The sequence below is a fragment of the Mobula hypostoma genome, chromosome 13 (genome assembly GCF_963921235.1).
Source record: "Mobula hypostoma chromosome 13, sMobHyp1.1, whole genome shotgun sequence".
Lineage (NCBI taxonomy): Eukaryota > Metazoa > Chordata > Chondrichthyes > Myliobatiformes > Myliobatidae > Mobula > Mobula hypostoma.
Genome location: NC_086109.1, coordinates 57936916 through 57964747, shown reverse-complemented (window position 1 = coordinate 57964747; position 27832 = coordinate 57936916). Strand labels below are relative to the sequence as shown.

At 42.0% G+C, this 27832-nt stretch overlaps 1 protein-coding gene across 4 annotated transcripts in view; it reads right to left on the bottom strand.

The window, feature by feature from the left end:
* mindy2 (MINDY lysine 48 deubiquitinase 2) overlaps nucleotides 1-27832 on the bottom strand; it is a 104191-nt gene that overhangs the window by 47302 nt on the left and 29057 nt on the right. For 3 of the 4 annotated variants that reach the window (XM_063065748.1, XM_063065746.1, XM_063065745.1), the window contains exon 4: nucleotides 12151-12309. The exons of the other annotated variant lie outside the window; for it this stretch is intronic. In XM_063065748.1, the coding sequence (XP_062921818.1) occupies nucleotides 12151-12309 (159 nt within the window). The remainder of the gene's footprint in view (nucleotides 1-12150; nucleotides 12310-27832) is intronic. 4 annotated transcript variants of the gene reach the window in all.

Below are 27832 nucleotides of genomic sequence, written 5' to 3'. Positions count from 1 at the left end.
GAACAAAAACAAGAACTCAATGGCCTTTTACTGTTCCAGCTCTACGAAACAAATGCATACATCAGGCCTTCCACTTGAATTCTCTATTCCACTGTGACTTATTAGTCTGTGGCACTATTAAAATAATGCAAGCATGAGGAACTACATCTGATCTTTTGACTGGGCATGTTGGAACCCGCTGGATTCAAAAACAAATTCTATACCTTTAAATTATTTGAGCCTTCTGTCTCCATCAGCTGTCTATCAATGATATTGGCTCAGCTTATTTGTTACCCCTTCCCACTTTACTTTTCATCCCTCCCCCCCAATCTAGTAGTGGAGTTCACACCCAACTTGACCTACGTGACATGGTTTCACACTCAGCTTTTTACAATGCCTACATATTTCTGTCAATGTTCTCAACCCTCAACTGCTCCCACTTACTCATTGATCAGAAAACCTCAATGCAGCATGATCACCCTGGTTTACCATATCTTAGGCATCACTTTTACTCTACCTTCCCAATAGCTCAGCAAGCTTCTTTGTTCTCTTTCAACCTGAAATATCAGCCTTTTCTCTGCCTGACCAGCTGAATACTTCCAGCATTTCCTTTTTTTATTCTTATAATACATTAGCATTTATTACTCACCTAGTGTCTTCTCGTTTAACAAAATAGGCCCTCCCCATTTTCCCCAACTTGGCCTCTCAATTTTGTACACCTCGATTAAACTCTACTCAGTGCCCTCTGCTGCAAACAATTCAAACCTGCCCAAACATTCCTCCTCATCTTTCTTCCAGCTCTGTTGAGAACATCTGCACTTGCTTTAGGTGTGAACAATGTTTTTTGTAACAAGGTGCCAGAACTGTGTCCGAACTATGTCCACAATAGCATTTACTACAAGTTGACCTTCACTACTCCGTCACCATTGGGACCTGAGGAGGGCTGGATTAGCGAAAATGCCGAATTACAGAAGGATCATATTAAGCATAATCAGTGCCGGATTATCGAAGGAACCGGATTACAGGTAGTCAGATTAGTGAAGGTCGACCTGTACTTGCCTAGCATGACCTTCCCAGTCTTGTATTCTATATCTCTAAACATCAAATTCCAGCCAGGTGTCCATAGCCAGGAACACAAAGTCTCCCTGACCTAGGATTTCCAAAAATATAATGTTTTATGACATATCCCACTTTAGGAAGAGATACAAAAATCATGGGAGCATTTCTTTCCTGTACATCCAACATATGCCATGGAAGCAGTAATGGGAATTGCCAAGATATCCTAGCAAGAAGGTTTGCTAGTGCTGCATGGTGAGTTTTAAACTAGAGTTGCAGGGGATGAGAACTAGAATGCCAGAACAATTAGTGGAGAGGTTGTGGAGACAGATGTTAGTAAGACCTCAGAAAAAGTCAGGAATCAAAAGGTTGAACACGGTGCACACACGAGGAAATCTGCAGATGCTAGAAATTCAAGCAACACACACAAAATGCTGGTGGAACACAGCAGCAGGCCAGGCAACATTTATAGAAAGAAGTACAGTCGATGTTTCGGGCCGAGACCCTTCGTCAGGACTAACTGAAAGAAGAGAGAGTAAGAGATTTGAAAGTGGGAGTGGGAGAGGGAGAGGGAGATCTGAAATGATAGAAGACACGAGGGGGAGGGATAAAGTTAAGGGCTGGAAAGTTGATTAGCAAAAGATATACAAGGCTAGAGAAGGGAGAGGATCATGGGACGGGAGGCCTAGGGAGAAAGAAAGGGGGAGGAGAGATGAAGAGCAGGCAAGGAGTTATTGTGAGAGGGACAGAGAAAGAAAAAAAGGGGGGGGGGATAAATAAATAAATAAGGGCTGGGGTAAGAAGGGGAGGAGGGGCCAAACTCAGGTTGGAGGAACAACACCTTATATTCCGTCTGGGTAGCCTCCAACCTGATGGCATGAACATTGATTTCTCTTAACTTCCATTAATGCCCCTCCTCCCCTTCTTACCCCATCCCTTATTTATTTATTATTTTTCCCTTTTTCTGTCTCTCTTTTTTCTCTGTCTGTCCCCCTCACAATAACTCCTTGTCTGCTCTTCATCTTCCTCTGGTGCTCCCCTCCCCCTTTCTTTCTCCTTGGGCCTCCCATACCATGATGCTCTCCCTTCTCCAGCCATGTATCCCTTTTGCCAATCAACTTCCCAGCTCTTAGCTTTATCCCTCCCGCTCCTGTCTTCTCCTATCATTTCGGGTCTCCCCCTCCCCCTCTCAAATCTTTTACTATCTCTTCTTTCAGTTAGTCCTGACGAAGGGTCTCGGTCCGAAACATCGACTGTACTTCTTAATATAGATGCTGCCTGGCCTGCTGCGTTCCACCAGCATTTTGTGTGTGTTGGTTGAACACGGTGCTACTAGTGTACAGAGTTTCATATATTTCAATGCAAGAAGTATCGTAGGAAAGGCACATGAGCTGAAGGTATGGATCAATGCATGGAATTATGATATTGTAGCCACTAGTGAGACCTGGTTGGAGGACTGGAGGCTCACTATTCTGGGGATCTGTTGTTTTAGAAACAACAGAGTGGGAGGGATTAAAGGAGGAGGGTGGCATTACAAGTCGGGGGAAAATATCACAGCAATGCTCAGTTAGGACAGACTGGAAACTCGTCTACTGAGGCGTTATGGATGGAACTAAGAAATAAGAACGGCATGGCCATGTTAATGGGACTATATTACAGACCACCCAACAGTCTAAGGGATTTAGAGGAACAAATTTGTAGGCAGATTGCAGACTGTCGCAAGAAACACAAGGCTGTCATTGTAGGTGATTTTAACTTTTCACATATTAACTGGGTCTCCAATACTGTCAAAAGATTAGATGGGATAAAGTTTGTCAAATGTATTCAAAAAAGTTTCCTTAATCAGTGCATAGAAGTTCCAACGAGAGAGTGCAATTCTTGATCTGCTATTATGGAATGAAACAGGGCAGGTGACAGAAGTTTGTGTAGGGAACACTTTGCATCCAGTGATCATAATAGCATTAGTTTCAAAGTAGATATGCAAAAAGATAGGTCTGGTCTGTGGGTTGAGATTCGAAATTGGAGAAAGGCCAATTTACTCAGGAGATGATACTGAGTTTATAGAAGTAAGGCAAAATGGCATTAACTTCATGGACCCTTTACAGATTAAAGACAAGGATGTGTTTGCTAACCTGAGGCAAGACAGGGTGGATAAATCCCCAGGGCCTGACAAGGTGTTCCCTTGGACCCTATGGGAAGCAAGTGCAGAAACTGCCAGGTCCCTAGAAGAGATATTTAAATCATTCTTACCAGAGGATAAAGGCTCTAAAAATAAACCAGGAAATTATAAGCTGGTGGGCCTGACATCAGTTCTGGGAAAGTTATTGGAAGATTTCTAAGTGACCAATACACAAGTATTTGGATACCTATTAAGGACTGATTAAGGATAGTAAGCATGGCTCCATGCGTGATAGGTTATGTTTAACCAATCTTGTACATAGTTTTTCAAGGTAGTTACCAAGAAAGTTGATTAAGTCAAAACAGTAGATGTTGTCTACAAGGTATTTGCATGGGAGATTGGTCAAGCATGTTCAGTTACTCGGCATTCAAGATGACGTAGTCAATTGGATTAGACATTGGCTTTATGGGGAAAGCCAGAGAGTGGTAGTAGACAGTTGCCGCTCTGACTATAGAACTGTGACTAGTAGAGTGCTGAGGGATCAGTGCTGAGTCCATTGTTGTTTGTCATCTATATCGACAATCTGGATGATAATGTGGTTAATTGGATCTGCAAATTTGCAGATGACACCAAGATTGGAGTTGTAGTGGTCAGCAAGTAAGACCATCATGGCTTGCAGAGGGATCTGGATCAGCTGGAAAAATGTGCTGAGAAACGTCAGATGGAATTCAATGTAGACAAGTGCGAGGTGTTGCACTTCAGTAGGACCAACCAGGGTAGATCTTACATAGTGAACGGTCGGATACTGACAAGTGTGGTAAAACAAAGGGATCTGAGAACACAGGTCCATAATTCAATTGAATGTGGTGCCACAGGTACATAGGGTCATAAAGAACGCTTTTAGCACATTGGCCTTCATAAATCCAAGTACTGAGTACAGGAGATGGGATGTTATATTGAAGTTGTATAGAACATCAGTGAGGCCTACTTTGGAGCTTTGTAACTTTGGTCACCTACCTACAGGAAAGACGTAACTAAGGGTGAAAGAGTACAGAGAAAATTTACAGGGATGTTGCTGGGTCTGGAGGACTTGAGTTATAAGGAAAGATCGACTAGGTTAAAGCTTTATTCCTTAGAATGCAGTAGATTGAGAGGAGATATGAAAGAGGTATACAAAATTTTGAGGGGTACAGATAGGGAAATACAAGCAGCCTTTTTCCATTGAGGGTGGGTGGAACTGCAACCAGCAGTCATGGGTTAAGGATGAAAAGTGAAAAGTTTAAGGGGGAATATGAGAGGAAACTTCTTCACTCAGTGGATCATGACAGTGTGGAATGAGCTGCCAGCATAAGTGATGTATGTGAGCTCGATTTCAATGTTTGAGCTAAGTTTGGGTTGGTATATTGATGGTATGAGTATGGAGGGCTATGGTCCTGGTGTAGGTCAATGGGAGTAGGCAGTTTTAATGGTTTTGGCATGGACTAGATGAGCCAAAGAGTTTGCTTCTGTGCTGTACTTTTCTATGACTCCAAGATAAACACAGCTCTATTAACAGAATGATTGCTAGCAGCACAAGCCAGTTTACCCTATTGACCTAGAAGCTTTGTATAGGCTGCATTTGAAGACTTGCTCAGGGCCTTGACTCTCACCCTGCTTTCTTCCCAATCCAAAGAGTCCACACAATGATGGGACTCAGCACCAGCCTAACCTGTGCAAAGTTTTCACTAGCACTAACCACAATTTCAGAGTTTGCTTAAAAAGCTGCACAATGGACTCCAAGATTCTTTGGAATATCCCTTAAGTGGCCTTACTCTCAGATGCTTACTCTTGTAGAAGTGAGCATATGTACATTAACTTGAATGGACAGTAGCTTTTGTGGGTAGACAGGAAGCAAATGTGGCCATCTTCCTGAACAAAATAATCAAGTTCAATTGCCATTTTGACCCTTTTTTAAGCTAGGTTTCAGTGAAGCTACACTATTGTTCACTCACATATTTGTGCCTTTGGATCATTTTCTACAAGAGTTAAATTGAAGTAAAATTTAAAACACTCTGAAGTTACCTGATGACTTTCTTCCACCTTTTGCCCCTACCACCAACACGATTTGCTTTAGATCATTTGTCTTCCATCTATGTCTCTTTCCTTATGAAACTACAAATTCCCAATATCCTATCACTCTTTCAGAGTAGCACCAAACTTTCTTCAAGGGCACTGGTCTCAGTTCTGTTAGGATACTGTCACATGGCTTGTAGACTCTACTTCCCCCATTTCTAAAGCCTTCCTTTCTGTCTCAGCTCTCAAAACACACAGTCAACATCAACATCCTGTTTCTGCACTCACTGAGGTGTGCCAACAGTAATATCCTGGAGGATTCTGACCATAAGATATAGGAGAAGAATCAGGCCATTTGGCCCATTGAGTCTGCTCCGTCATTCCATCATAGCTGATTTATTAGCCCTCTCAACCCCATTCTCCTGCCTCCTCCTAATAACCTTTGGTGCCCTGACTAATCAAAAACCTATTAAACTCTGCTTTAAATATAGCTAAATACCTCCACAGCAATAAATTCCACATTCATTACTCTCTGGCTAAAGAAATTCTTCTCATCCCTATTCTAAATGGATATCCCTCTATTCTGAGACTGTGCCCTCTGGTCTTTGACTCACCCACTATAGGAAACACATTCTCTCCACATCCATTCTTTCTAGACCTTTCAAAATTCAATAGGTTTCAAGGAGATTTCACCCCCCCCCACCAATCCTTCTAAACTCCAGTGAGTACAGGCCCAGAACCATCAAATGCTCCTCATAAATTAACCCTTTAATTCCCAGAATGATTCTTGTGAACCTCCTGTAGACCTTTTCCAATGCCAGTACATCCTTTTTTACATAAGGAAACCAAAACTAGCCACAATACTCCAAGTGTGGTCTGACCAATACCTTACAAAGCCACATCATTATATCCTTGCTCTTATATTCTAGTCCTCTCAAAATAAATGCTAACATTGCATTTATCTTCCTTACCACTGACTTAAACTGCAAGTTAACCTTTACAGAATCTGCACAAAGACCCACAAGTCCCTTTGGACATTTGATTTTTCAATGTTCTCCCCATTTAGAAAATAGTCTATGCCTTTATTCCTTTTACCAAAGTGCATGACCATATACTTTCCTGCACTATATTCCATCTGCCACTTCTTCATCCATTATCGCAATCCAAGTCCTTCTGCAATCTCCCTGCTTCCTCAATACCATCTGCCCCTCCACCTATTTTCATATTATCTATAAACCGGGACACAAAGCCATCAATTCCATCATCCAAATCACTGACATATAATGTGAAAAGAACCAATCCCAAAAATGAGCCCTGCGGAACACCACCAGTCACCAGCAGCCAACTCTTTATTCCCACTCTTTGCCTCCTGCCAGTCTGCTCTTCTATCCATGCTACTATCTCTCCCGTAATACCATGGACTCTTGTCTTGTTAACTAGCCTCATGTACGGCAACTTGTCAAATGCCTTCTGAAAATCCAAGTAAACAATATCTACTGACTCTCCTTTGTCAATCTTGTTTGTTATTTCCTCAAAGAATTTCAACAGATTTGTCAGGCATGAGTTCCCCTTAAGAAAACCATGCCAACTTACGTGCCTCCAAGTATCCCAAAACCTCATCCTTAAAAATAGATTCCAACAACTTCCCAACCACTGAAGTCAGGCTAACTGGACTATAATTTTCTTTCTTCTACCTCGCTCCATTCTTAAAGCGTGGAATGACATTTTCAATTTTCTTCTCCTCCGGAACCATTCCGGAACCTGGTAATTCTTGGAAGATGATTACTAATGCTTCCACAATCTCTTCAGCTACTTCTTTCAGAGCCCTGGAGAGTAGTCCATCTGGTCTATTTACCTTCAGACCTTTCTGCCTCCCAAGCATCTTCTTGTCAGTATTAGCAACAGGAAATACTATTTTTAAAATATATTTCCTTGGTACAAATAACTAACAATTGTATTTTCAAATATTTGTTGCAGAAGCAGCAATGACACCATTGTTAAGAGTAATTCATGCATAAGCAAATGCAGTTCTAATGATCTAAATTATTAGCCTCAGAGTGCAATGCATTTGAAATTAAAAGCAATCAATTAATAGTTATTACAACATTCAAAGAGCACTCCACTGCATTGACAGTCTGAATTAAACTGAACTGCTCAAGACATTTAATATAGCAAAATATCAGTGAGGTCTTAAATTTGCTTCACAAACAAAAGAAAATCTGCAAATATTGGAATTCCAAGCAACACACACAAAATGCTGGAGGAACTCAGCAGGCCAGGCAGCATCTATGGAAACATGAACAGCTAATGTTTCGGGCCAAGACCATCCTGATGAAGGGTCTCAGCCTGAAACGTCAAACGTACTCTTTTCTATAGATGCTGCCTGGCCTCCTCAGTTCCTCCAGTGTGTTGCTCAAAGTTTTTTAAAAATTTCCTCAAGTGGTAACTTATCTGAAATTGAGATTACAGCTCCTCAAAGAAAACTAACAAGTATCCCAAAGTTCTTGGTATGCCAGACTTGTCAAAAATAAAGGTTCTTTAGCAATTGTAAAATTTTCTGCAGCCTATACCCTGAGGACCAGAGGAATGTTCATTAAGCTCACATGATGTTAAAGCAAATTAGGCCATTCAGCCCATCGCATCTGCTCTGTCATTTTGACATGACTGATCCATTTCTCTCTCAACCCCATTCCCCTGCCTGCTCCCCATTTTCACACCCGGATTAATCAAGAACCTATCAACCTCCTCCTTAAATGCACCCAGTGACCTGGCCTCCACAACCACCTGTGGCGATGAATTCCACAGGCTCACCAACTCTCATTGTTGTTCTAAATGGATGTCCCGCTATTTTGAAGCTGTGCCCTTTGGTCCTAGACACCCCCACCAAAGGAAACATCCTCTCCACATCCACTCTATCTAGGCCTTTCAACATTTGACAGGTTTCAATGAGATTCCCCCAATTCTTCTAAATTCCAGCAAGTACAGGCCCAGACCCTTCAATCGCTACTCATATGAATCAGAATTAGAATCAGAATCAGCTTTATTATCACCGGCACGTGTCATGAAATTTGTTAACTTAGCAGCACCAGTTCAACGCAATACATAATATAGAAGCAGCACCAGTTCGATGCAATACATAATATAGAAAAAATAATAATAAATCAATTACAGTATACGTACATTGAATAGTTTAAAAAGCATGCAAAAACAGAAATAATATACATTTAAAAAGTGAGGTAGTGTTCAGGGGTTTGATGCCCATTTAGGAACCGGATGGCAGAGGGAAAGAAGCTGTTCCTGAATCGCTGAGTGTGTGCCTTCAGCATCTCCTACCTGATGGTAACAGTGAAAAATGGGCATGCCCTGGGTACTGGGGGTCCTTAATAATGGATGCTGCCTTTCTGAGACACCCATCCTTGAAGATGCTCTGGATAACTCCTTCATTTCCAAAATCATTCTCGTACACCTCCTTTAAACCCTTTCCAAATGTCAGCACATACTTTCTTAAGTAAGGGGCCCAAAACTGTTCACAATACTTCAAGTGAGGCCTCACCAGTTCCTTACACAGCCTCAACATTACATCCTAGACCATTTGAAATGAATGCCAACACACATTCACCTTCCTCACCACTGATTCAAACTGCAAATTAACCTTCCGAGACTCCCCAATCTCTTTGCACCTCTGATTTTTGAATGTTCTCGCCATTTAGAAGATAATCTATGTTATTACGCAACACACATCAAAGTTGCTGGTGAACGCAGCAGGCCAAGCAGCATCTATAGGAAGAGGCGCAGTCGACGTTTCAGGCCGAGACCCTTCGTCAGGACTAACTGAAGGAAGTGAGTAAGGGATTTGAAAGCTGGAGGGGGAGGGGGAGATCCAAAATGATAGGAGAAGACAGGAGGGGGAGGGATAGAGCCGAGAGCTGGTCAGGTGATAGGCAAAAGGGGATACGAGAGGATCATGGGACAGGAAGTCCGGGAAGAAAGACGGGGGGGGGTGACCCAGAGGATGGGCAAGAGGTATATTCAGAGGGACAGAGGGAGAAAAAGGAGAGTGAGAGAAAGAATGTGTGCATAAAAATGAGTAACAGATGGGGTACGAGGGGGAGGTGGGGCCTAGCGGAAGTTAGAGAAGTCAATGTTCATGCCATCAGGTTGGAGGCTACCCAGACGGAATATAAGGTGTTGTTCCTCCAACCTGAGTGTGGCTTCATCTTTACAGTAGAGGAGGCCGTGGATAGACATGTCAGAATGGGAATGGGATGTGGAATTAAAATGTGTGGCCACTGGGAGATCCTGCTTTCTCTGGCGGACAGAGCGTAGATGTTCAGCAAAGCGGTCTCCCAGTCTGCGTCGGGTCTCACCAATATATAAAAGGCCACATCGGGAGCACCGGACGCAGTATATCACCCCAGTCGACTCACAGGTGAAGTGATGCCTCACTTGGAAGGACTGTTTGGGGCCCTGAATGGTGGTAAGGGAGGAAGTGTAAGGGCATGTGTAGCACTTGTTCCGCTTACACGGATAAGTGCCAGGAGGGAGATCAGTGGGGAGGGATGGGGGGGACGAATGGACAAGGGAGTTGCGTAGGGAGCGATCCCTGCGGAATGCAGAGAGAGGGGGGGAGGGAAAGATGTGCTTAGTGGTGGGATCCCGTTGGAGGTGGCGGAAGTTACGGAAAATAATATGTTGGACCCGGAGGCTGGTGGGGTGGTAGGTGAGGACCAGGGGAACCCTATTCCTAGTGGGGTGGTGGGAGGATGGAGTGAGAGCAGATGTACGTGAAATGGGGGAGATGCGTTTAAGAGCAGAGTTGATAGTGGAGGAAGGGAAGCCCCTTTCTTTAAAAAATGAAAAAAGGGGCTTCCCTTCCTCCACTATCAACTCTGCTCTTAAACGCATCTCCCCCATTTCACGTACATCTGCTCTCACTCCATCCTCCCACCACCCCACTAGGAATAGGGTTCCCCTGGTCCTCACCTACCACCCCACCAGCCTCCGGGTCCAACATATTATTCTCCGTAACTTCCGCCACCTCCAACGGGATCCCACCACTAAGCACATCTTTCCCTCCCCTCCCTCTCTGCATTCCGCAGGGATCGCTCCCTACGCAACTCCCTTGTCCATTCGTCCCCCCCCATCCCTCCCCACTGATCTCCCTCCTGGCACTTATCCGTGTAAGCGGAACAAGTGCTACACATGCCCTTACACTTCCTCCCTTACCACCATTCAGGGCCCCAAACAGTCCTTCCAAGTGAGGCGACACTTCACCTGTGAGTCGGCTGGGGTGATATACTGCGTCCGGTGCTCCCGATGTGGCCTTTTATATATTGGTGAGACCCGACGCAGACTGGGAGACCGCTTTGCTGAACATCTACGCTCTGTCCGCCAGAGAAAGCAGGATCTCCCAGTGGCCACACATTTTAATTCCACATCCCATTCCCATTCTGACATGTCTATCCACGGCCTCCTCTACTGTAAAGATGAAGCCACACTCAGGTTGGAGGAACAACACCTTATATTCCGTCTGGGTAGCCTCCAACCTGATGGCATGAACATTGACTTCTCTAACTTCCGCTAGGCCCCGCCTCCCCCTCGTACCCCATCTGTTACTCATTTTTATGCATTCTTTCTCTCACTCTCCTTTTTCTCCCTCTGTCCCTCTGAATATACCTCTTGCCTATCACCTGACCAGCTCTCGGCTCTATCCCTCCCCCTCCTGTCTTCTCCTATCATTTTGCATCTCCCCCTCCCCCTTTCAAATCCCTTACTCGCTCTTCCTTCAGTTAGTCCTGACGAAGGGTCTCGGCCTGAAACGTCGACTGCGCCTCTTCCTATAGATGCTGCTTGGCCTGCTGCGTTCACCAGCAATTTTGATGTGTGTTGCTTGAATTTCCAGCATCTGCAGAATTCCTGTTGTTTGCATTTAAAATCTATGTTATTATTCTGTTTATAGAAGTGCATGACCATACACTTCTCAACACTATTTTCCATCAGCCACCTCTTTACCCATTTTCCTAATCTAAGTCCTTCTGCAGCCTCCCTTCTTCCTCAACACCACCTGCCTCTCCACCAATTGTAGTTATCATGCGATTGGTAAATTTAATAGGCAAATTGCCTTTCAATTACACAAGTTAGCAACAACAAAAATTGCCTCAGAATTAAAGTGAATCTGCATCAGTTCAAACAGTGGCCACTTTATTTCTTACACCCACACATAAGCTCGTTAATGCATATATCTATTCTTTCAATCATGTGGTAGCAACTTAATGATTAAAAGCATGCTGATATGGTCAAGAGGTTCAGTTGTTGTTCAGATCAAACATCAGTCTGTGCAGAAATGTAATCTGAGTGTCTTTGACCATGGAATGACTGGTGGTGTCAGGTTTGAGTATCTCAGAATCTGCTGATCTAGGATTTTCACACATAACAGTCTTTTACAGAGCTTGGTGTGAAAAACAAAGAATATTCAGTGAGCAGCTGTTCTGTGGGCAAAACACCAAGTTAATGAGAGATGTCAAAGAAGACTGACAGGAAGGCCACAGTAACTCAAATAACCCTGAGTTACAACAGCAGTGTGCAGAACAGCATCCCTGAATGCATGTGCTGAACCTTGAAGTGAATGGGCTGCAGCAGCATAAGACCACTGCTGTACCTAATAAAGAGGCCACTGAGTATAATTCATCAAGCTTCTGACATCGGCTTCTCTGTTAAGGTAGCTGCTAGATTGCAGATATCGATGGAAGAAGCATGAAGAACAAGATTTAACTTGCCAATATTAGCTTTATTTCTGTGTGCTGGAGGTTAATTTGACTTCTCACATTGCCTATCCAAAAGGTGAAAGGAAACAGAAATCATGGGTAAACATCCATAGGAATAACAATGCATGAAGTGAATTTAAAGAAACATTACAGATTATGCATACTTCAAAGTATTCTCACCTGAGGGTCCACCAGCCATCCATGGTACAATGCAATATCAAGGAGATCAAATACAATGCACTCAGGTGTATATTCAAATATTCTTACACCAGTAAACTTTACATTTACATCCAATCCCGTCTGCAGTTTGTGTAATATGCACATTGCATCGCTCATATTCTGTTTCAGAAAAATAATAGGATTATTAGCATTATAAAATTGTTAAAATTTCAATGTAGATATTGAAATTAGTACATTGCCCAAATTACCATTTATCACAAGAACTTAACTGTCAAAGATGTACAACCCAAGCTTTACCCCCACTCTAAACTAACATCCATAAATAATGGCTGGGAAATGGAGAACACCAAGAAAATAAAAAATAGACACACACAACTTCAACACTAAATTTAGCGGGATAGTTATGGAACTGACCACTCATAAGTACCTGTAGCTTGGTTTCTAAGTGCCACACATTACAAGGTACATGTACCAAGACAAGCTTTTGATTGATATGACATCCAGGCAGATCAGGCCAAACACAATAATATCAAAGCAGTAGAATAAAATATTGCATTTACAGAGAAAGTGCAGTGGTGGTAGACAGTCCACACAAGGTAGACTGGAAGAGCAAGAGGTCATCGTTTAGTGCATGAGATCTACTTATAAGTCCTGCAACACTGGAATAAAAAGCTTTCCTCCAGTCTGGTCATTTATGCTTTTAGGCTTTTTTTTAATATTCTGCTTGACAAGAGAGGGGAGGAGAGACAAGATAGAATGACCAGGATGGGAAGGGTCCTTGATTACGTTAGCTGCTTTACCAAGGCACCAGGAAGAATAGTCAGAGTTAAGGGAAGAGAGGTTGGTTTACATGACGGACCATAATTTCTTGTGGTTTTGAGTACAGCAGTTTTCATAGCAAGGTGTGATGCAAGATAGGATGCATCTATATATAAAAAAAAGATGTTATCTGCTACATGCCAAAATTCCTTAGACTTCAGAGGAAGTAGAGGCATTCCAAGTGCTTTATTGGCTGTTGTGTCCTTGTGTCTGGACCAGGACAAATTTACATGTAGGAATTTAAAGTTCTCAATCTCAGCATAACTGATAAAGTCAGAAGTGTGTGCTCCTTCCTGCTTCCCAAAGTCAATGACAAACTTCTTCATTCTGCTGACACTGAGGGAAAGGTTTTTGTCTTAACACCATACCAATAAACTCTAAACCCTTCCAGTAATTCCCATCATTGTTTAAGATACAGCAAAATTTACCTGCCTTTTCGTTAGGCTTGTGTTTCATTTAGTCGTCAATGCAAAAGGTGACTTCTGTGGCTCTGTATTCCACCAACTTTTACCTCCAACTGTCCCAAATTTTAAATCATCTTTGACAAACTGTTCCACTATTCTATCCAGAAATATTTGCTTCCTTTGGCTTCCTTGTATATTCACTAGTAATGTAAAGTTATTGCAATATGCAACAATGATTAAAATTCAACAAGATACACAGAGGTGCATCAGGAACCACTGCTGCTAACAGATCCAACAACTAGGTTCAATTCTAACCTTTCGTATTCTCCTGAGGTGTTCTGCCTTCCTCACTCGTCCTAATGATGTGCTCATGGTTACCTGGTTACAGTAAATTAAAGTGACAGGACCCGGGTTCTAGAGCAAGGAACGGCCAATGTTTGGACGGTTTAAGTGCTGGGTCAGATTGAAAAGGCAGCGTGGTAGGACCAGAGGTGTGGGAGAGGACGGTTATGCTCACTGCTCTGTGACGATTACTTGGCTCTGCAATGAACTGAGGCTATAGCCTGCTTCATGCTTCATGTCTGTGGAATCACTTTTGTTCTGATTCCTGTATACTTACTTTTATTGTTTGCATACCTTGCTTTTTTTTCCCTCTCTGCACATTGGATCTTTTTTCTGAAATAGGTTCTTTTGGGTTTCTTTGTTTTGTGGCTGCCTATATGGAGATGAATTTCTAGGCTATATAATGCATACCTACTTTGATAACTGGAACTTTAAATTACCTCTGGTTTAGATAAATGGCAGGAGATTCTGGGTGGGGATGGAGGGTGGAGATTTAATGAGTACCCAAGAGAATTAGTTACAGGTAAATAAGTAGATGAACTGAGTTGCCATTGACTCAGAGCTAAATGGCCTCCTACAACCCAAGAAGATGTGAATATGAGATCTTTATCAACATCTATGTACTGTATATTCCTATTTACATGATTCTTATTAAATTTCAGAATTTCAAAGTACTCCAGTGAGTAGAAAAGCTTAGGATATTTACAATTAATGATGGAGTTCATCATTAGGTACAAAGGAATTTCATAGTGCAGGGAGAAGTGCTTAAATTTCCACTTATAGATAGGCTAAATGAGATAAAGAACATACACTAATTGCCAGCAACTCATCAGCTCAGCTGTGCTGTCCATGCTTCACAACTCAGCCAAAACATGTTATTTAATAAGTTATGTGTCTCTATTATTTAGTCCCAGTTTTCTTGGTCCAGAATGGCTATCAATCAATAGATAATGAAGTTCATAAGTTTACAAAGAACAAAATGATTAAACCTAAATGAGGGATAACTTGATGGAGGTGATTGAGACATAGAATAAATAGCCAGCACCTTTTCTCATGACAGAAATCACTAATACATGAAAGAATAATTTTAAGATGATTGGATGCAAGTATAGTGGGAATACCAGAGATCAGTTTTTCCTTTACCGAGAAAGTGGGTAGGTGCACGGAACATGCTGTCTGGGAGCTGGTAGGGGGAATTCACAGAGGCCATTTTAGACTCTTAGATAGGCACATGGATGAAAGAAATATGAAGAATTATATGGGAGGTAAGTGTTAGTTTGATCTTGGAGTACGTTACAAGGTCAGCATGACATCATAGGCCAAAGGGCCTATAGTGCTCTGTGTTCTATATTAATCCATTTTCCAGAATAAAAACACTGGGTTTTCAATATTAGTCACCATACTTTCTGATTTATGCCTTTTGCAAACTACCAGCATTATATCCCTAAATTGAACAAACCAGTGGAGGAATTTGGTGAGTTAAGCAGCATCTGTGAGGAAAAGGAAAGGAATAGTCAACATTTTGGGTCGAGACCCTGAATCAGGATTGAGCGGAAAGGGAGAAGGGATGGGACAGGAGCTGGTATGTTGACCAAGGAGGGTTAAATGTAGATGGGCAGATGAGAGAAGGGAAAGGCTGGACTTAGAAGAGAGAATCACATCAGTGATAGGTGGAAGACAAAGAAAAAAAAGCCAGAAGGGAGAGAAGATTGAAAATGGAAAAAGTGGCTAGAGGGTGATAAATGGAAACACAAGGGTTACAAGTGCTGGAATTTATAAGGAAGGAGGTTCAAATGGAACTTAATCTAGGGGAGGAGAACCAAAGCTAGAAGATCACCCAGCTCAGAAGGTAGAGGGCAGTCAGGCAGTGTAACAGTGATGGGGGATTCTATAGTTAGGGAGACAGATAGGAGATTCTGTGGCCATAAAAGACACCAGGATGGTTTGTTGCCTCTCGAGTGCCAAGGTCAAGGATGTCTCAGAGAAGTTACGGAACATTCTCACAGGTGAAGGCAAGCAGCCAGAGGGATAGTGCACATTGACAGCAATATTGTCAGTAGAAAGGAGGATGAACTCCTGCGCAGTGAGCATGAGTGACAGAAGAGGCTAGAAAACAGGACATGTGTAGTAATGTCTGGATTACTCCCAGCGCCAAGGGCTATAAGGTTAGGAAAATTGAAAGACAGAATAAAATAGAGTTGCAGGGGAATGGGAACCAGAGTGCCCCAACAGTTATAGTGGAGAGGTTGTGGAGACAGATATTGGTAAGACCTCAACAAAGTTAGGTTGAACATGATGCAACAGTGTCCTGAGCTGCATATATTTCAATGCAAGAAGTATCGTAGGAAAAGCAGATGAGCTCAGGGCATGGATCAACACATGAAATTATGATACTGTAGCCATTAGTGAGACTTGGTTGCATGATGGGTAGGACTAGCAGCTCAATATTCCATGATTCTGTTGTTTTAGACATGACAGAGTGGGAAGGGATTAAAGGAGGAGGGGTGCTGTTACTAGTCAGGGTAAATATCTTGGCAGTGCTCAGTCAGGACAGACTGAAGAACTCATCTAGTGAAGCATTATGGATGGTACTGAGGAAGAAGAAAGTTATGTCCACATTAACGTGGCCATATTATAGACCAGCTAACAGTTCAAAATATTTAGAGGAACAAATTTGTAGAGAGATCGCAGACTGATGCAAGAAACACAAGGTTGTCATAGTAGGTGATTTTAACTTCCCACATATTGATGGGGACTCCAATAATGTAAAAAGAGTAGATGTCAAAGTGTGTTCAGGAAAGGTATGTACTGGTTAAGAAACAAGTCCCCATGAGAGTGTGTGCGATACTGGATCTGCTATTAGGGAGTAAGACAGGGCAGGTGACAGAAGTTTGTGTAGTGGAACACTTTGCATCTAATGATCCCAAGGCCATTAGTTTCAAAGTAAGTATGCATCAAAGAATTTACCCTGACTTATCGTATTTTACTGTAACAGAATTTCATCACCAATTTACTATGAGAGACTTTACTCTGTTAGGGAACAGAAATAAAGATACAGTCCTTGGTATAAGGTTAACCCTTTAATACGTGATCACAGGGAGCCTTTGTCTTATGACTCTGCCGATGTCAGGTTACATCTTAAATTTATACAGTAAATTTTGGGCAATAGCCAACAGCTAAACATACGTGGTCAGCGATTTCAAGTAGCACTTGTTAGGTATTAGCAAGTCTACAAAATTAGAAGTCTACAGTCAATTCCTCTATCAGCTAGACAATCTCGGACAAAAGTTAACAATACCTCATCACTGGCATGATCTATTGCTAGCTATTGTTAGCTCACACAAGCAAGGCAGCATATGCATCTTACCGTCACCCTCATGATCCAAGTCTTAGACAGTATGTAGCTAGTCAAGTATGACAACAAAATTTAATTCAAAATTAAAATTTTCTCTTAATTTTCTTCCACATATGCAAAAAGATAGGTCCGGTCCACAGGTTGAGATTGTAAATTGGAGATAGGCCAACTTTGATTATATCAGAAAAGATCTAGCAAGTGTGGATTGGGGCAGGCTATTTTCTGGCAAAAGTGTACTCGGTAAGTGGGAGGTCTTCAAGACTGACATTTTAAGAGTACAAAGCTTGTATGTGCCCGTCAAGAATAAATGTTAAAGACAACAAATGTAAGGAACCCCAGTTTTCAAGAGATATTGAGGCCCAGGTTCAGAAAATAAAGGAGAGTACAGAGCAGGTAGGAACAAATGGAGTATAAGAAATGCAAGTAAACACTTAAAGGAAGAAGGAAAATTAAAGTGGATAAATCCCTGAGACCTGACAGGGTGTTCCCTCGAACTTTGAAGGAGACTAGTGTTGAAATTGCAGGGGCCCTGGCAGAAATAATTAAAATGTCACTGTCTACAGGTGAGGTGCCGGAGGATTGGAGAGTGGCTCATGTTGTTCCGTTGTTTAAAAAAGGATCGAAAAGTAATCTGGGAAATTATAGGCCCGTAAGTTTAACCTCGGTAGTAGGTAAGTTATTGGAGGGAGTACTAAGAGACAGAATCTACAAGCATTTGGAAAGACGGATTTATTAGGGAGAGTCAACATGGCTTTGTGCGTGGTAGGTCATGTTTGACCAATCTATTGGAGTTTTTCGAGGAGGTTACCAGGAAGGTGGATGAAGGGAAGGCAGTAGATATCGTCTACATGGACTTCAGTAAGGCCTTTGACAAGGTCCCGCATGGAAGGTTAGTTAGGAAAATTCAGTTGCTAGGTATACATGGAGAGGTGGTAAATTGGATTAGACATTGGCTCGATGGAAGAAGCCAAAGAGTGGTAGAAGAGAATTGCTTCTCCGAGTGTAGGTCTGTGACTAGTGGTGTACCACAGGGATCAGTGCTGGGTCCATTGTTATTTGTCATCTATATCAATGATCTGGATGACAATGTGGTAAATTGGATCAGCAAATTTGCCGGTGATACAAAGATTGGAGGTGTAGTAGACAGTGAGGAAGGTTTTCAGAGCCTGCAGAGGGACTTGGACCAGCTGGAAAAATGGGCTAAAAAATGGCAGATGGAATTTAATACAGACAAGTGTGAGGTATAGCACGTTGGAAGGACAAACCAAGGTAGAACATACAGGGTTAATGGTAAGGCACTGAGGAGTGCAGTAGAACAGAGGGATCTGGGAATACAGATACAAAATTCCCTAAATGTGGCGTCACAGGTAGATAGGGTCGTAAAGAGAGCTTTTGGTACATTGGCCTTTATTAATCAAAGTATTGAGTATAAGAGCTGGAATGTTATGATGAGGTTGTATAAGGCATTGGTGAGACCGAATCTGGAGTATTGTGTTCAGGTTTGGTCACCAAATTACAGGAAGGATAAAAATAAGGTTGAAAGAGTGCAGAGAAGGTTTATAAGGATGTTGCCAGGACTTGAGAAACTCAGTTACAGAGAAAGGTTGAATAGGTTAGGACTTTATTCCCTGGAGCGTAGAAGAATGAAGGGAGATTTGATAGAGGTATATAAAATTATGATGGGTATAGCTAGAGTGAATGCAAGCAGGCTTTTTCCACTGAGGCAAGGGGAGAAAAAAACCAGAGGACATGGGTTAAGGGTGAGGGGGGAAAAGTTTAAAGGGAACATTAGGGGGGGGCTTCTTCACACAGAGAGTGGTGGGAGTATGGAATGAGCTGCCAGACAAGGTGGTAAATGCGGGTTCTTTTTTAACACTTAAGAATAAATTGGACAGATACATGGATGGGAGGTGTATGGAGGGATATGGTCCGTGTGCAGGTCAGTGGGACTAGGCAGAAAATGGTTCGGCACAGCCAAGGGCCAAAAGACCTGTTTCTGTGCTGCAGTTTTTCTATGGTTTCTCAGAAATCAGGAAAGCTAAATGAAGGTATGAGTTGACCTAGCAAAAAGGTAAAGGAGAATCCTAAGCAATTGTACAGAAATTTTATGAACAAAAAAGGATTGCAAGGGACAAAAGTGATCCTCTGGAAGATCAGAATGGTAATCCATGTGTAAAGCCAAAATATAAGGGTGAAATATAATTTTTTTGCATCTGTACTTACACAGGAGACAGACACAGAGCCTAGAGAAGTGAGGCAAAGGGGCATCAACTTCATGGACTCATATAGATTACAGAGGAGAAGGTGTTTTCTGTCTTGAGTCTAAGGATAGATAAATCCCCGGGCCCTGACAAGGTGATTCCTCGGACCTTGGTGGAGGTTAAGTGCAGAAATTGTAGGTGCCCTAGCAGAGATATTTAAATCATTCTTAATGACAGGTTAGATACCAGAGGATTGAAGGATAACCAATGCTGTTCTGCTCTTTAAGACTCTAAAAATAATACAGGAAGTTATAGGTCAGTGAGCCTGATATTAGTTGAGGGAAAGTTATTGCAAGGTATCCCAAGGAATCAGAGAGCTAAGTATTCTGATAGACATCAACTGATTAAGGACATGGTTTCATGTGTGGTAGGTCATGTCCAACCAGTCTTAAGAGTTTTTTGAGAAAGTTACCAGGAAAGTTGATGAAGGCAAAACAGCGAATGTTGCCTATGGACTCTAGTAAGGCATTTGACAAAGTTCCACATGGGAGGTTGCTCAAGAAGGTTCAGTCACTCAGCATTCAAGATGAGTTAGTAAATTGGATTAGACATTGGGGGGAGTCAAAGAGTGGTTGTAGATGATTGCTTCTCTGACTAGCCTCTGACTAGTGGAGTACCACAGGAATCGGTGCTGTTATTGTTATTTGTCAGCCATAATCAATCTAGATGATAACGTGGTTAGCTGGATCAACAAAGTTACAGATGACACCAAGATTGGGACTGTAGTGGACAGCAAGGAAGGCCATCATGGCTTTCAGTGGCATCTGGACCAGCTGGAAAAATGGACTGAAAAATGGCAGATGGAATTTAATGCACGCAAGTGTGAGGTGTTACACTTTGATAGAACCAACCAGGGTAGGTCTTACACAGTCAACAGTAGAGCACTAAGGAGTGGGGTAGAACAAAGGGATCTGTGAATAGAGGTCCATAATTCATTGAAAGTGGCGCCACAGGTAGATAAGGTTGTAAAGAACACTTTTGGCACATTGGCCTTCACAAATCAAAGTACTGAGTATAGGAGATGGGATGTTACATTGAAATTGTGTAGGACATTGGTGAGGTTTAATTTAGAGTACTCAGTGCAGTTTTGGCAACTACCTACAGGAAAGATGTAAACAAGGTTGAAAGAGTACAGAGAAAATTTACAAGGATAGTGCTGGATCTGGAAGACACAAGTTATAAGATTGAATGGGTTAGGACTATTCCTTGGAACATAGAAGATTGAGAGGAGATTTGATAGAGATATAAAAGATTATGAGGGGCATAGAAAGGGTGAATGAAAGCAGGCTTTTTCCACTGAGGTTGGGTGGGACTACAACCAGAAGTCATGGGTTAAGGGTAAAAGGTGAGAAGTTTAAGGGGACCACGAGGGGAAAGTTCTTCACTGAGGGAGTCATGAGAGTGTGGAATGAGCTACCAGCACAAGTGGTGCAAGTGAGCTTAACTTCAATGTTTAAGAGAAGTTAGGACAGGTTTAAGAATGGTAAGGGTATGGAGGACTGTTTCCTGGTGGAGCTCGATGGGGGTAGGCAGTTTAAGTAGTTTGGCAGTACAAACTAGATGGGCTGAAGGGCCTGTGTCTGTACTGTACATTTCTATAACTTTATAATTGGCTGAAGCAACAGGTAGTTTCAGGTTCCTGGATAATTGGAATCTCTTTTGGGTCAGGAATGGCTTGTATAATCGGTATGGGCTGCACCTTAACTGGACAGGATTTTCTGGTATGGATGTTTACTGGTGCTGCTCTAGAGGGCTTAAACTAGCTTTGCAGGGAGATGGTATCCAAAGAACAAAGTGAGATGGTGAAGGGGTTGAGGGGAGGATAGCTCTATGACCTGTTGGTCAAAAGGAAGGACAGGCATAAGCAAGGTAAAATACATGATGTGACAGAAGGGTTGAAGTGTATTTATTTGAATACAAGGAATAAGGAAGATTAACTTAGTGCATGGAATACTAAACATTACTGTGAGGTTGGGCCATTTTAGTGCTTTGGTTGAGAGGGGAGTGGCTGCTTAATGTTTCAGGATTTCAATGTTTTAGAAGAGGTAGAATAAGAAAATAAGTTGCAAGACTAATCAAGCTGCACTTAGAGGGGACATAAGGAGAACCTATCCACAAAATGTATACGGGTAGAACTCAAAAATAAGAAAGGTGCAATCATTGTGATACGATTGTACTTTAGACTCCCAAAAGCCAAATGTACTTTGAGGAACAGATATGCAGGCAGATTAGTGACAGGCACAAAGCAAAAGTTCAGATTCAGATTTAGATTTATTTTTCAATGTACAGTGAAATGCGTCATTTGCATTGACAACCAACATACCCAAGCATGTGCTGGGGACACCAAGTGGCACATTCTGGTGCCAACATAGCACACCCATAATACTGGGCACAACCAAACAAAACACAACAGGCAAAACAGGACACCCCTCCCCTCCCTTCCACCCACCCACAATCAGTCCTCCAGTCATCAGGCTTCAACTTCCGGACTTCCTATCAACCTTCAGGCTCTGATGTTCAGTTGATCTCCAGACTAGCTTATCATGGAACCCCGAACTACGAGCATACTGATTGACCAGCCCTCATGTCTCCTGCTTGCATGGACTTGTCTGAAATTGGGGCAGCTTGACATCCTTGAATGTCCTTCATCACCTATCGACAGTACTGGTCTTTGAGCGTAGACTCCATATCCACATCACTGACCTGTGGAGTGGAGGAGCAAAGACCAGCATCGTGGACATTGAATGCGGAGCGGAGGTCTGAACTGTTGAAGTCCTTTGTTACCTATGCACGTCACTGGACTTTGAATGCAGAATGTGGAGCAGAGGCCTGACTCTTTCATATCCCTGTCCCTAAACGCTAATCTGACCTCTAATTCCCCCAAATCACTTTCCCTAAACCTAACCTGACCCTTAACTCCCCTCTGTCTCCAAAACTATCCTTAAGAGCTTGAAAAACAACTAAGTCTGAGCCAGAGGGTTGTCATAGTGGGTGACTTCAATTTCCACAATGTAGAGTGGGACTTCTTTGATTCATGAGGATAATGGAAGGTAGAATTCATTAGGTGCATCCAGGTTTAAGGTGGTGATGAAAGTAAACAATGAAGGTAGAGCATGGTTGTTGTTTACATAGATTTTAGAAAGGTATTTAACAAGGTAACTCATGGTAGGTTCATCCAGATTAAGATGCATAGGATCCATGGTGACATCACTGTTTGGACTCGAAATTGGCGTACCCATAGTAGACAGAGGGCAGTGGCTGATGAATCTTACTCTGGCCTATGCCTGTTAATGCTTGTGGTGTCCACGAGGATCAGTACTAGGACTTCTGCTGTTTGCATATACAGTACTGTGCAAAAGTTTTAGCTACCCTAGATCTTTTTAAATATAAATTTTGTTTTAGATGTTTATTTTTTGTCTTCTGCATTAGTATCAAAAAAACAGCAAATTTTAGATTTCCAAACATTCATTTTCCAAAAAAAGTCTAACATTACAGAGAAATTTGTGTATATCGTAAGTAATAGACCAATTTTCATATAAATACTTCATTGTTTTGTAGGTATATAGCCCAGTGCATGATTAAACAAAGATAGTAAACAAATGTAATGCTCAATATCAGAGTTGAATGAACTAAATTGATTCACTGAAACAGAAATGGGTATAGGAGGAATCAAACTGGATGAAGGACAACCAAACTAAAAGGTGAAAGTGTGACAGATGTGACAGTTTAACCTTCAAATCATCAATTCTTAAACCATGGCATCAGCGAGCATAGCAACAAAACATAAGGTGGTCATCCTGCATCAGCAAGGTCTCTCCAAAGCAGAAATTTTCCGGCAGACAAGAGTTTCAAGATGTGCTGTCCAAGCTCTTCTGAAGAAGCACAAAGAAACGGGTAAGGTTGAGTACCAGAAATGCAGTGGTTGGCCATGGAAACAGATGAGAGAGACATCAAACTGACATCCCATGTAAGCCAGAAGTCCAGCACTACTATCTGCTCTGAACTCTCAGAAACCACTGGAACCCAAGTACACCCCTCTTCTGTCCGGAGACATCTTGTTAGAAGTGGTCTTCATGGAAGAGTTGCTGTCAAAAAAAAATTCCTCTAAAGTGGAAACAGAGCCAAGAGCTTCATCTATGCACAAAAACACAAGGACTGAGGTGCTAAACAATGACAGCCAAATTTTTGGCTGAAACAGGAGGCAGCTTATCTGTAGAAGAGATGGAGAGTGCTACATGGATGAATGTCTGCAGTCAACAGTGAAGCATGGTGCAGTTTCCCTGCAGGTTTGGGGCTACATTTCTGCAAATGGAGTTGGTGATCCGGTCAGAATTAATAGAATCCTCAGTGTGAGAAATACAAGCAGATCCATCACACAACAGCATCAAGAAAGCATCTAATTGGAAAGAAGCTGTTCCTGAATTGTTAAGTGTGTGCCTTCAGGCTTCTGTACCTCATACCTGACAGTAACAATGAGAAGAGGGCATGTCCTGGATGGTGAGCATCTTTAATAATGGACACCACCTTCCTAAGGCACCGCTCGATGATTTCTTGGATACTACAGAGGCTAGTACCCATGATAGAGCTGAGTAATTTTACAAGTTTCTGCAGCTTACTTCAATCTTGTTCAGTCGCCCTCCCCCACCCCTATACCAGATAGTGATACAGCCAGTCAGAATGCTCTCCACAGTACATTTGTAGAAGTTTGACTGTTTCAGTTGACAAACTAAATCTTCTCAGACTCCTAATGAAATATAGCTGCTATCTTGCCTTCTTTACAGCTACATAAAAATGTTGCGACCAGGTAAGGTGCTCAGAGATACTGACACCCAGGAACTTGAAGTTGCTCACTCTCCACTTCCGATCCCTCCAAGGATTGTATTGGGTTCCCTTATCTTACCCTTCCTGAAGAAGTCCACAATGAGCTCTTTGGTTTTGCTGACATTGAGTGGAAGGTTACTGCTGCAACACCACTCAACTAACTGGTATGTCTTGCTCCTCTTGTCACCAGCTGAAATTCTGCCAACAATGTCAAATTTATAAATGGCATTTGAGCCAAGCGGAGCCACACAGTCATGAGAGTAGAGAGAGTAGAGCAGTGGTCCAGGCACAAATTCCTGTGGTGCACTAGTCTCAACTGTCAGTAAGGTGGAGATGTTATTTCCCATCCGCACAGATTGCAGCCTTCCAGTTAGGAAGTTAATGATCCAGTTGCTGAGGGAAGTACAGAGGCCTAGGTTCCGTAGCTTTTTGATCAGAACTGTAGGTGCTTATCATTATTTTTTAAAACATCCACACTTTACAGAATTCTTTTCACGTGTGCCTAAGACTTTTGCATAGTACTGTATAAACGACTTGGATAGAAGTCTGGGTGAATAAGTTAGTAAGTTCAGTAAGTTTGCAGATGACTCAAAGATTGGTGATATTGTGGATATTGTAAAAGAATGCCAAAGGATTCATTCAACAGGACATAGATCAGTTACCGGTATGGGCAGAGAAATTACAAATGGAATTTAATCCAGTGAAGTGTGAGATATTGTACTTGATCTCCCAAAGTGTAAAGGAAAAGTACATAGTAAACGGCAAGACCCCAAACAACTTTGATGGTACAGGCGTCCCCCGCTTTTCAAACGTTCGCTTTACGAAAACTCACTGTTACAAAAGACCTACATTAGTAACCTGTTTTTGCTAACAGAAGGTGTCTTCACTGTTACAAAGAAAGGCAGCGCGCGATTAAAAAAAGCAGCATGCGCCCCGAGCAACCGCCCTCCCCTGGATTCGGAACTGCATTCTTGCCGGCATTGCTTAAACACGTGCCTGTGAGCAGCCGTTAGCAGGATGAGTTCTAAGGTACAGTATCAGAAAAACCTAAAAGAGCTCGTAAGGCTGTTACACTTAGCGCAAAACTAGACATAATTAAGCGTTTCGATCGTGGTGAACGAAGTAAGGACAAACTGAGCTTGGCTTGTGGAAGCTGATGTTGAAGAGATTTTGGCATTCCATGACCAAGAACTGATAGATGAAGAGCTGATGCAATTGGAAGAGGACAGGATAACAATCGAAACCGAATGAGTAATGATAAAGTACGACTTTAATTTTGAAAGGGTACATCGGTTTAAGGCATATTTGCAGGATGGCTTGAGTGCTTACAAAGAACTGTATGATCTAAAAATGCGCAAGGCTCAGCAGTCAAGCAAGCCTTCCACATCAGTCACAGCAGACGACGAACCTCCACCTTCGAAATTGAGGCGGGCAGTCATAGAAGAAGATGACCTGCCTGCCCTGATGGATGATGAGATGAACCTTAGTGTCCCACCACCTCAACCCGCGGACAGATACCGCTTCGCAGAGAATGCAGCGGTAGCCGGGAGGCACCCAGCACATCTTTAAGAAAAAAAAGCAGAAATAAACATGCCAATTAATTAGGTGCCACCCAGCACGTAATTGTCGGCCCAGATCAGAGACAATTGTCGATTGCGTCGCCTCTGATCAAGGCCAACATTTATGTGCCGGGCGGCACCTAATTAATTAGCATGTTTATTTCAGCTTTTTTCTTAAAGATGTGCTGTGTGCCTCCCGGCTACCGCTGTACCCCTGCATTCTTCACAGATCGGTACTGGTCAGCAGCCTGGAGGGTGGGGGCCACTGCACCATCCAAACTCCGACGACTCAGTCTAACACACCATCAACAGTGTGCTCGGCAAGCTGTCTTCCCAATTCCCGTAAATGATACTACACTGTACATACATTATTTCTACTTTATATTGGCTGTGTATTTTTATGTGTTATTTGGTATGATTTGGCAGCTTCATAGCTTAAAGGTTACTGGAGAGAGTGTTTTTGCCAACAGCACTTGCGTGAGATTTTCTGCTGAGAGCGCTTGCATGAGATTTTCGGTACGGAGAACAGTGCCGGCAATGATTGTGGGAAAGTATTTCTACTTTATATAGGCTGTGTATTTATCATATCATTCCTGCTTTTACTGTATGTTACTGTTATTTTAGGTTTTATGTGTTATTTGGCATGATTTGGTAGGTTATTTTTGGGTCTGCGAACACGCACAAAATTTTCCCATATAAATAAATGGTAACTGCTTCTTCGCTTTATGACATTTCCGGCTTACGAACAGTTTCATAGGAACGCTCTACCTTCGGATGGCAGGGGAAACCTGTATAGTAACTTGGTGTCTAAATCCATAGTTACCTTAACTAGCCTATTGATCTAACTAATGATATACTTCAGAGTACTGTGGAATGCTTAACAAAAATTACTTGATTTTCTTCCTATTGATAATTGATTTTTAAAATGGTCTAAGTATATTTATTATGAACTGAATGCACTAAACAAACTGGTGCTAACATTCCAGACAACTGACGAAAGAAATTTGCAGAAGTCCATATCCCAGCAAACTCATTTTACTTACTTTACCATTTCCAAAATAAACTATACTAAGTCTACTCTGTACCTGAAGGAAACCTGGGAAAGCAACATGACAAGCTTTGCTCTGGAGCCATCAGTATATTTAAAAGTATATTTCAGATCCAAGTGAGAAACTTCGTACAGTACTTTCAGCAGAAAATGGATTCCCAGCCACTCCAAAAATAACATTTTCTAAATGTTTTTAAAGCATGATGGGCATATCTCAACATATAGTGGATTCCAGTTAATTGGGACACATTAGGAACAGAACATTTTGGCGCTGTTAAGCAGATACTCCAATCAGCCAAAATTTCATGGAAATAGTTAAAAAAGGTAAAAGATAATTTGTTTCTCAGTTAAATGGTATTTTATGTACTTAAATGAAACACAGAACAAATTAAAACACTATCAACACTACAATAGTACTATAAAACTGTGCATTAGTTCCTAACAGTTATTAATGGAAGAATTACACCGCCACGCTCTTTTGATTGACTGTAAATGAATAAAATCGGCACAGGCACCTAGTGTAGACAATGGATTGCCTTCGTACAATTTTCAACAATTACATCCTCCACATCTTCATTTTATTTGCAATGTTCAAGATGAGTGTCATACCTTGAAATTCTTCAGAGTTCCTAACTTGAAGTAGTGAAATGGTTTCATTTTAACTCCTGGTCGTCTCTGGTATCTCAAAGCCTGAATGCTTGAAGCCCAGTGAATAAAACAGTTCTGAAATGTCTTATTGCTTATTTTGGCCAACTATCAGTGTCAAAAATTGCTGCTCTTTGAACACGAGCACACACAACTGATACCATTTAAAAACTTGTTTGCTGTAGGCAAGTGCATACTTCTGATGCTTTTTAGAAACTTCGTCAACAGTCTCCTGCCCCAATCAAGTGGCAGTAATGACCCAAATAAATGAAGGGAATCAAAGGTTCAAAGGTCAAATTTAACATCAGAGAAATGTATACAATATACATCCTGAAATGCTTTTTCTTCGCAAAACAGAGAAGTGTCCCAAAGAATGAACGACAGTTAAACGTGAGAACCCCAAAGTCCCCCCTCCAGCTCCCCCTTCC